The sequence below is a fragment of the Limanda limanda genome, chromosome 12 (genome assembly GCF_963576545.1).
Source record: "Limanda limanda chromosome 12, fLimLim1.1, whole genome shotgun sequence".
Lineage (NCBI taxonomy): Eukaryota > Metazoa > Chordata > Actinopteri > Pleuronectiformes > Pleuronectidae > Limanda > Limanda limanda.
Window position 1 is genome coordinate 26700635 of NC_083647.1, and position 11143 is coordinate 26711777.

Below are 11143 nucleotides of genomic sequence, written 5' to 3' on the forward strand. Positions count from 1 at the left end.
CATTTTCTTTATTCTCCTAATATTACGACTTTTCTTTTATTACATAACAAGATTTTTACTGTGATTGTGTGAGATTTTCACAACGGACTCGAGTAAAAATGAAAAAAAGCAAGAGAAGATGCATTAAAAATGAAATATTGTTGTTTGAGAGATTATTTAAACACCTTTCGAAATGAGGAAATCATTTTTATGAAAAGGTTCGACGTCGACTCGATGATGAAACAGTTTCAGCTCCGATCTCTGACTTCATGTTCAACCTGTTCTTCATGTGTCGCTGATGGACGAGTTAACACTACACGACAACATGTTTACATCTGTGAGTGTGAGTGTGTGTGTGTGTGTGTGTGTGTGTGTGTGTGTGTGTGTGGGAGTAGGGTGGGGGTTCCTTGTCAAAGGGCAAACACGCCCACTCAGCGACGCCGCCAGCGGCTCCGAGGGCAGGAAGCTGACACTGTGCATCAGTCAGGGAGCAGAGGACGCCGCCGCCACACACATCTCCCATGATCCCCGGCAACCCCCCCCCCCGACAAACCCCCCCGAACGCAACCCGACAGCTCGACACGTTCTCATCCGTCAGCACAGAGAGGTGTGTAGGAAGGACAGGTGTCGAGAGACTGGGACGGAGAGAACATGGGAGAAAGGAAAGGAAACAAAGAAAGGAGATGGACGGGAGAATCAATGAGGAGGAAAGAAAGGAGAGGACAAGGAGGAGAAGAAGGAGAAGGTGGAAGAAGTGAGAGTGAGAGAAAGAGAGGAGGACGACCACAAGTACAAATCTGTGAAAACATGAAAGATGAAACGAAGGATGAAAAGGTGAACGAGGGGATGAAGGAGGAAGAAAAAGACAAACGCACAACAAAACAGCACGAGGACAAGAAGAGAAGAGGAGGAAGAGGAAGAAGACAACAGGGAGAAGATGGAGAAGGTGAAGAGGAAGGTGAGGGAGGAAATCAAACCAAAGGAAATGAAGGAGAGGACAAGAAGGAGAAGAAGGTGGAAGAAGATAGAGTGAGAGTGAGAGAAAGAGAGGAAGACAGGACAGAAGATAAACAACAAGTAAGAATCTGTGAAAAGAAACGAAGGATGAAAAGGTGAAGGAGGAAGAAGAAGACAAACGCACGACAAAACAGCAGGAGGACAAGAAGAGAAGAGGAGGAAGAGGAAGAGTGGAGGAAGAAGACAACAGGGAGAAGATGAAGAAGGTGAAGAGGAAGGTGAGGGAGGGAATCCAACCAAAGGAAATAAAGGAGAGGACAAGAAGGAGAAGAAGGTGGAAGAAGTGAGTGTGAGAGAAAGGGAGGAAGATGGAACAGAAGATAAACATGAAACATGAACGAAGGATGAAAGGTGAACGAGGGGATGAAGGAGGAAGAAAAAGACAAACGCACAACAAAACAGCACGAGGACAAGAAGAGAAGAGTGGGGAAGATGAAGAAGGTGAGGGAGGAAATCCATCCAAAGGAAATGAAGGAGAGGACAAGAAGGAGAAGAAGGTGGAAGAAGTGAGAGTGAGAGTGAGAGAAAGAGACAAAGACAGGACCGAAGATAAACAACAAGTAAGAATTTGTGAAAAGAAACGAAGGATGAAAAGGTGAAGGAGGAAGAAAAAGACAAACGCACAACAAAACAGCAGGAGGACAAGAAGAGAAGAGGAGGAAGACAAGTGGAGGAAGGAGACAACAGGGAGAGGATGAAAAAGGTGAAGAGGAAGGTGAGGGAGGGAATCAAACCAAAGGAAATAAAGGAGAGGACAAGAAGGAGAAGAAGGTGGAAGAAGGTGGAAGAATTGAGAGTGAGAGAAAGGGAGGAAGATGGAACAGAAGATAAACATGAAACATGAACGAAGGATGAAAGGTGAACGAGGGGATGAAGGAGGAAGAAGAAGACAAACGCACAACAAAACATTAGAGGACAAAGAAGAGAAGAGGAGACAGACAAGAGGAGTAAGAAGACAACAGGGAGAAGGTGAAGAGGAAGGTGAGGGAGGAAATCAAACCAAAGGAAATAGAGGGAGGAGAGGAAGAGGAGGATGCTGCAGGAGGATGAAGAAACCTTCCACACGGAGGCATCAGCCATGACTTGGGAGAAAGTAAAGGAAACTAAATAAGGAGATGGGCGGGAGAATCGATAAGGATGAAATAAAAGGAGATGGCAAGAAGGACAAGAAGGAGAAGAAGGTGGAAGAAGTGAGAGTGAGAGAAAGAGAGTAGGACGGAACAGAAGATAAATGATAGTGAAGGAGGAAGGAGAAGACAAACGCACAACAAAACAGCACGAGGACAAGAAGAGAAGAGGAGAGAGACAAGTGGAGGAAGAAGACAGCAGGGAGAGGATGAAGAAGGTGAAGAGGACGGCGAGGGAGGAGAGGAAGAGGAAGAGGAAGAGGAAGAGGAAGAGGAAGAGGAAGAGGAAGAGGCTGCAGGAGGATGAAGAAACCTTCCACACGGAGGCATCAGCCCTGAACTCCTCTGGTTCATCTCCTCCTCTGATCTCTACCGTCCAAAAACAAACCAGGAAACTAACGACGACAACAACACACAACTCAGAGACTCAGCTTCTCGAACCCAGCAGCTGCTTCAGGTCCACACGTCTCCTCACGTCCACTGACCTGTCCTCCAGAACCTGTCCTCCTCCAGCAGAACCTGTCCTCCTGAGGGACACTCCTCACCTTTGGTGCTCTCGTCCTCGATGGGCTGCTTGAAGACCGTGATGTCCTTGAAGGTGCAGAGGAACAGAACCACCTTGTCGTTCTCGTTCCTGATGGGAGCCACTTGCATGTAGAACCACACGGGACTTCCTGTAAAGACGTCAGGAGAGAAGTCTTTAGAAGTTTTATCTGAAGTTCATCAGAGTTCAATTCTTCTTTCCTAACTTTATAACCACACAGAGAACTTTAAAACCTTGCAGAGTTTCATCCGACAATTCTGCTCAATTAATTCCTCGACCACATTTTGATCCCTGTGAGGAACAGCTTGATCCTGCAGCTCTCAGGGTTTTAAACTCCTCGTGTTCAAACTGAAACAAGTTGAAGTTCATCACAGGGAACTCGCTGTTCTTCCTCCGCCCGACTTCCTGACTTCATCAGAATCAGAAGTATTTTATTGCCAAGTACGTTCACACATACAAGGAATTTGCTCTGGTTATTGGTGCAAACAATGAACATAGAAACATAAAAACGCAATAAATACAACATGCATAGGAGAGCAACAACATGCTCTCCTATGCATCGTCCGTCTCGTTTGCACCCGGCTCTCCGCTCCGGCCTCGCTCCCCCGATTCGTCAGTAAATTTGAGCCATTTTGAAATTGATTCTTTTGGGTTCTCTCTGTCTTTCTGCCTCGTGCTCGTCCCTCCAGCGTTTAGCTCAGAGACACTGGGACATTTCATTGGGACACATTTCTGTCTGCACCCTTCGTCCCACACGTTGGACAGAAGCATCCGTCCCTCTCTACCCACTCCGACCTGTTGATGTTGTAGTTCTCTATATTTCCATTTATATGAGGTCGTTATACATTTTACAACTTATTTTACAAAGTTAACTGTGGATGAAATAGTTCGTCTTCACACGTGACGTCATTCTGCCACGTGAAGACTTATGATTGGTCGATGTAATGAGCTGCAGATCATCTCTCTACTGGTATTGGTTGGAAAGATGATGCAATACTTCACTGTATTTCTAACCATAGTCCAATTAAAGGCTGAGATTTATTCACTATGCGTGACATCATATGATGGGGAATAATTTTCTGATCAATACAAGCTTAATTATTAATCATTATTATTATTTTAATAACAATTACACCCAAGGCTACTTTACAGAGTAAGACAAATATATTGATACACAAATTAACATGTCGCCATATCATGAATCAAACGTGATGCTGCCAGTTCGGACTGTGACAGACAGTGTGTGTGTGTGTGTGTGTGTGTGTGTGTGTGTGTGTGTGTGTGTGAGAGAGAGAGAGAGAGAGAGCAGGGCTGAGCTAATCAATGCTCTCCAGTGAAATAAGATTGTCCTCATTTGAAATAGTAAAAAGAAAAAAGGAAATCGATGTGTGTTGCTCAATGTTGATGTTGTTGCCAAAAATAAATCAGAGAATGTGAAAGTGAGTAGAAACACTGTGGTTATGAAACTGGAGCAGATCAGAGGACAAGTTCCCTCTGATCAGAATGTGGACACGTGTCCCAGATCACCTCTGAATGTCAACATCACACATGTCATCACTTATTTCAGATACATTAGACTTTTACAGACAAAACACTGAATCCACGAATCCAACCCTGAGCAGCAGGAAGTCAGAAGCTAACGAGGAGGAACTCACGGTTCTTCCTGTAGAGCAGAACCTCGAAGCAGTTGGACTCGTAGTTGTCGAACGTCTCCCGGACTTGGTCGATGCTCTTCTTGTCCGTCAGCTCTCCGTACATGAAGCTGGAGGAGGAGGAGACGAGCGGCGTGAGACACAGACGCCATCGATCCTGACCCGACCCATTTGACCTCTGACCCTCCGCTCTAGTACATCACAGACGTTTTCAATCTTCCCCGTAAAGTGGCCGTTAAGTTTTTACGTTTGCACAGATTGATCAGCGAGTGACGGATCTGGGATCGTCTGCACTTCCTGGAATGGTTGTGATTATTCCTTAAAAGGTCTGAGGACATTTGAATCTCTGCTAATGTAGAATCGCTCTGAGAGATTTGTGTCTTTCCCCACAGCCGCAGTGCATTCAGTCTTTGTGTGGTATGGGCCCAATATAAATGTGTGTGCATCGTTGTGTGTCTATCTCCGTGTCTGCACAATCAGATTTCTGAGCCTGTAAAACATCTGTAAACATTCACACAGATATTAACTACTGAGTGTTATTTTGGCCGGATGACTCTGCTGAGGTCCACTCTCCTGCTGCCTGATACGAGAGCGACTCTCTCTCTCCTAGACGAGGTGAGGATCATGTAAACAACTCGGCTGCGTGGGTTTGAACTTTTAAATCTTTCTCTCCGGCGCGTTTCTCGTTGTTAATAATGTATGAAAGTGAATAAAAAGGGCGAACACAGTGATTCTTTGCAGGATAAATGGGGGAACATGGTTTTAGATTTTAAAAACAGTGAGTCATGGTTTGCTCTTGTGTGGATATAAAGACGCTGGCCTGTAAGAATATATTGTTTTTTATACGTTCCACTTTGACTGGAGCATTTAAACCATTAAAAACACATGAAGGAGCTAAATAAGAAATAAACATTCAGCAGGAGAGAGTGAGCAAAGGATATAAAGAGGAAATCTTCAGCCTCAATGTGAGAGCTGTTACATTATCGCTCCGTTACCAAACTGTGTTTAACAGAAAAACCACGATAACATGCACGTACCTGCATGTGCTGCTCTTCTGCATGACCTCGGCCCGGTGGAAGCCTGACAGCTTGCAGAATCCGTCATTGCTGTAAACTACGGGCCACTCCACGATCTGGGCGTTTCCCAGGAGGAAGCTGGTCTCTGGTGGACGGAGAGGACAGAGAGGACAGAGAGAAGGACATCAGCACCGAATGAGAAGAGACAGATGAAAGACCACGGAGCTTCTGGGTTCCAGGGAACAAAGCGAGTCCTGGTTTCCACTCGGGTACCGTCGGGACTCGATGATGATGCAAGACCGAGAGAGAGAAGAGGAAATACTTGGGAGAATAAAACTTAAATAATAATCCGCCAGAAAGAGGAGGATGGATCACAGCAACGAAACGAGAATGACACTCGAGCTCAAACCTCCACCGAGACCCAACGGTGAATCCAATCACGCTGCAGGAACCCAGAATTATTCTGTGAGTAGTTTCTCATCCTTCCTCCGAGTTCCATGGGAATCTGTTCATTGGTTTCTGCGTAGTCTCATTATTTCATCACACCAGTGCCGTGTCCAGCCGGGCTGCTCGTCTTCTTCAGGGTTTTGTCTGAGGGACTGGGACCAGTGGGCTCCAGGTGGGCTCCAGGTGGGCTCCAGGTGGGCATCAGGTGGGCTCCAGGTGGGCTCCAGGTGGACTCCAGGTGTGCTCCAGGTGGGCTCCAGGTGGGCTCCAGGTGGGCTCCAGGTGGGCTCCAGGTGGGCTCCAGGTGGACTCCAGGTGTGCTCCAGGTGTGCTCCAGGTGGGCTCCAGGTGGGCTCCAGGTGGGCTCCAGGTGGGCTCCAGGTGGGCTCCAGGTGGGCTCCCACAGAGGACCGGCTCCATGGTCACTTCTGTAAGTTGTCCACGGTTCGGTCCAGTTAGTGTAAACCAGTCCTTCCAGCTGAGGGTTGATCTACTGGGTCCACTTTGAGTTCTGCTGCTGGGAAACGAACCAACCATCAAACCAACCAGAGGATGCTGATGGAAACACAACCTCATTGGTAATAACCAGTAGAGTGGAAGCAGTGTCCTTAAGGAACCACATTTCAATTCAATAGATTCTGATCTGCACCAAATATCACACATTGAATCTCTTAACTCTGCCGGATTTATTTCATCAAGATCCGTGAAAAGTGGAAAAGAAATCTAGATCTGCCTCCTGATCCAGAACCGCACCAGAATTTAAAGGAATTGAGAGAGAGAGATTGTTCTAATATCATTTATAAAGCTCTATTCCAGCTTCATATATTTAACAGCATATTCCAAATATAAAAGATCACAGCAATATGGAGTTTAATTTTTTACCAAAGTCAGAGTCTCCCCCAAAAAGTTCCTTAATTAGCGTCTGAGACACGAGACTTTTCGGTTCCATGGTTTTCTCCTACGACCAAATCAGCATGAAAAATGTAATTAAGATCTGTGAAGATCCAATATGATCCAATAGAGTGAATTAAAAGCTGCTGAGTCATGAAAGACTGTTCAATCTGAATATTCTCAACTGTACATTTCATAACAAAGACGGAAAAAAAAGAAAGAAGAATTGTGACATGAAGACAACAATTAAATGGATTTAAAAATCCTCTTCCCACAAACACAAAACCCTTTTCCCAGCCAATCCTCTAAATCTGCACCGTCATCGATTCTCTGTCTCGTCTCCGGCTGTGTCTCAGGTCAGTTTTTTAAACCCCGGATGGAAGTTGCTCGAGCAGCTGCAGCTGACGGGTGGAGCTCCGTCCGGCTGGAGACGACCATCAGCACAATGCAAAGTTACACAGTTTGTAATTAACGAGCTGAAACATTTGCTAAACAGCCGCTGGCGTCCTTCAGCAGCTGCCCGGCCGGCTCTACCTCCGGTGAATCGTTCATCATTCAGAGAACTTCCTGTTCGCCAGAGGAACAGTTGGCAGGTGAATCTGGAACAGACCGATACAGGAAGAGCCTGTTACCCACAGTGCACTCTGTTCACAGCAGGGGGGGGAGAAACGTGTGCAACAGCATTCAGAGCTTCACGCTCCTGTGATGCAGCACAGACAGATGAAGGTGAATGAAGATGTGTGAGCAGCTGCATCGACTCCACTGCTCTGACGTCTGATGATATAAAACAATAACAGCTTTAATAAAACATTCTCACTGTAATCCTCTGTTGTATCAGAAGCGTAGCAGGAAGATTAAATTCAAAGTCCGTCCAACAATCACGTCAAACCATAACCATAACACTAACCATAACCCTTTTACAGCTTTACAATATTTAACCAAAACAACTCAACCAAACACCAGAGGCTCATCGGTCCCGTCACCGCTTCGTAATGATCCGAAACAAATTGCACTTCTTATAATAACATTGAATATCTCTTGCTCGCTTGTGTTTTCATCCATAAAGTTTTTACCGACCATGCAGAACTCACAATTTCACTCTTTCCTCTGTGTCAATCACTTTTTACAGCAATAACACAAGTTAAACTGATCAACCTGAATATGAGCAGCATCAGTTTTCTTTCACTGATTTAAATCCCTGGAATAAATGTTCAGTTTTACTTTGAAAAGACACTTTTAACTGAATTCTCCTCTAACGTCATTATTCTCTTCCTGTGAAACCTCAAAGTGTTCTGCAGCTGGACGAGTTCCCGTCTTCTTCACTGGTTAAAACAAATCCCAGGAGACTGCAGAGCACTGGGGGGGGTTGAGGTGTGTGAGGGCCACACTGTTAACGAACAACAACAACAACAACAACAACCACAGTATCAACCTCTTCTTTTTTTCCCTTTTGTTCCAACACTTCAGCACAGAAAGGAACTTTAACTCTTTTAAATTGACTCCTCCCTGTTTTCAGCCCGAAGTCGGATGCTACGTGTGTAACCTTTAAAGTAAAGAGCTGACTACGAGTTAACACAACACTCGCACACTCGCACAACAAGACACAGAATCATCTCGACCTTTTGCACTTCTCTTCTTTCAACGTAATCAATTACCCAGAAAAAGCAAAGTTTGACCGATATGAGCCAGGAGAAGCCTCTGATGCATCATGGGAGTTCTGATGCATCATGGGAGTTCAGGTCTCGATCCAGAACCCACAGACGAGACTGTTTCTGATTTAATCAACATTTTCTTTAACAAACTGTTTTGATCAGATCATAACTCACGTTCCACGGTTGCATCCAGAGAAACAAACACATTCCAGACATTTTCAGAAAATATTGATCTTATCTGGAGCCACAGAAACTAAATACATAACTCAGAGATTATGCAATGAACTGTACGCTGATTATTGCAGATTCAGCATTTCGTGCAAAGCAGCAATTGTTTTCTGGAATAAAAAAAAAAAAAGATTTGTCAGCGAATCAACTGAAAATTGATCTGCAACGTTTTCTGATAATTCAATAATAATTTCAGTGACTTTTCAAGTAAATGTCTCTGTTTTGAATATTTGCAAACTGAGAAATCTTTTTGTGTCGCACTCCGACAAACTCAGATGAGATTTTGTGGGAAGGTTGTTAAATGTCTGATTAGTTTTTCACTTTTGTATTTTAATTCTCATGCATTCATTAATATGTTCATATAGTTTCAAAACATATATATATTGGTTTTGTTTTGTTTTTTTGATCAGACTCATCAAATCTGCTAAAAGAGCAAATAACTCCGAATTTAGCTTCTCTTCATTGGCTTCAAGTTACTTTTCAAATTGATTTTAAGATGTTATTGTTAATTTTTAAGTACATTTCATCTCTTTCCACTCCGAAAGACATATTTCTATAGATGTTCGCTCTCCTTGTTCTGACCTTACCGTCTATTTTAATCATTCTAAAAACTGTTTTACTTTATCTTGCTTTCACTCTTTTCTCATATTTCACATGTTTTATTTCTGTATTTGTGCTCTACTGCTTTTCAACTGATTCCTCTCGTTTGCCTTAAACTGTCTTGAGAGGTGCTCAATAAATAAAGCTTATTATTATTATCATCACTGTATCTGATGTATTGATTTCTGGCAGCACGTAGGACTGAAGACAACTAGATACACACGTCCTGATCCGAGTCTCTGCACCGAAGCCTCCTCAGTCCGAGCTGAGGACCCCTGAGCTCCTCTCTGGACCAGGACCTTATCTCCACCCATCACCCTGACTCCGGGAGGTGAAGGTAGAGGAATCCATCCCATCACGAGTCCAGCTCCAGCTTGTGGCGCATGTGGAGGAAGAAGAGGAAGCACAAGCTGCAGCTGCTCATCCAGGAGATGAAGATCTGCAGCTGATCGAGGTTTCCTCACTTTGACTCCCCGACCTGTCTCCTGACAACACGCACCTCCTGCTCCTGCTCCTGCTCCTGCTCCTGCTCCTGCTCCTGCTCCTGCTCCTGCTCCTGCTCCTGCTCCTGCTCCTGCTCCTGCTCCTGCTCCTGTTACATAATGAAAACATCACGACTCGCTCCTCCTGAAGTCTGGTCCCTGAAACCACCGACTCCCACCGGAGGACCACCGACCAGCGACCAGCTCCCGGTGTCACGGGTTCGATCCCCACGAACAGACGAGTTACAGACCGGGATCAACTTTCCATATTCAGCCAGTGACGCTGCGTAAAACCAGAGTTCCCAGTGACTCCGGAGCATCGAGACCCAGTAAGATGCGGTGGGAATGAAACCAGAGAAAACAGAATCCCAGATAAAAAGATCAAATCTCTTTGCATGTGCGTGTGTCCCAGTGGAACCAGTGGAACCAGTGGAACCAGTAGAACCAGTAGAACCAGTGGAACCAGTAGAACCAGTGGAACCAGTGGAACCAGTAGAACCAGTGGAACCAGTCCATCTAACGGTCCTCATCATGATGGATCCCCGGACACTGGGGCAGCGGGTTCAACTCCTCCACAGCCAATTACTGCGGGAATAAAAGTGACTTCCTGCGGGTTCGTGCTCCGTGGTTCACGCACAGAATCATCCCAGCGGATTGCGGGTCCGAACCGGGAACCCGAACCCGACCCACCCAGGATCCGGACTCACCGCTGGACCTGCGGACGATGTTCTCCAGGAAGGTGTTCTGCGGTGCCACCAGCCCTCTCTTTCCCCCGGGCATCGTGCCCCGGCTGCGGCTCGGACGGTGCTCGGCTCCGGGCTCGGTTCTGAGGATCAGTCGGTCCGGTGGAGCAGCTCATGGTACCGTGCGCTCCGCGGCTCCGTGCGCACTGAGCCAGTCCCGCTGCCCCCCCCCCCACCCCCAGCGGCTCCAGGGCGCATGCGTGCGGGAGGCTGAGGGCTCGGTCCTCAACACGTGTTCTACAGACACGAGAGGATGCGCACCTACACACACACACACACAACTACACAACATGTTGTGTAGCTTGACAAAAACATCCTGATCATTTCCTATAGGACAAATTCAAATCGGGTTTCTTTCTGCTAATAATCATAAACACCAGAAGATACAAAAATCAGATATTTCACATGTTAATCAACTGTTTACTAAATGTTTCATAGATTTATAATAGATAAATACTTCATAATAAGTAATACATCTTATAGCTGTGATTCACTTAAACTAATACATGAATTAATACGTTTCTCACTTTCTAATGATGTGTTTCAGATGAATAATAATTGATAAAGTCACTGTTTATGAATCAGACTGATAAGAACATCGAAACGTGACTGAAACCACTGAAAGGTTCTTCAGGCTGTTGTTGATCACAGTGAGAACAGTTTCACCTCGTTTATCAGGGACGCTCATTAGCTTGTATGAAGGGTTAATGGGGCCCCTGGGACCCCCGGAGCCCAGAGAGGAGCACCTGGTTCCATCTGGACCCC

The 11143-nt window shown here is 45.6% G+C and overlaps 1 protein-coding gene across 1 annotated transcript in view; it reads right to left on the minus strand.

Annotated features, from left to right (window-relative positions):
• The window catches only part of kcnh5b (potassium voltage-gated channel, subfamily H (eag-related), member 5b), a 102093-nt gene extending 91678 nt beyond the window's left edge, over positions 1 to 10415 (minus strand). The window contains exons 1-4 of the mRNA XM_061082835.1: positions 10343 to 10415; positions 5357 to 5480; positions 4323 to 4429; positions 2669 to 2797 (exon numbers count right to left, since the gene is read on the minus strand). Coding sequence (XP_060938818.1) covers positions 2669 to 2797; positions 4323 to 4429; positions 5357 to 5480; positions 10343 to 10415 — 433 coding nt within the window. The remainder of the gene's footprint in view (positions 1 to 2668; positions 2798 to 4322; positions 4430 to 5356; positions 5481 to 10342) is intronic.
• Between the last annotated feature and the right edge of the window lie 728 nt (positions 10416 to 11143).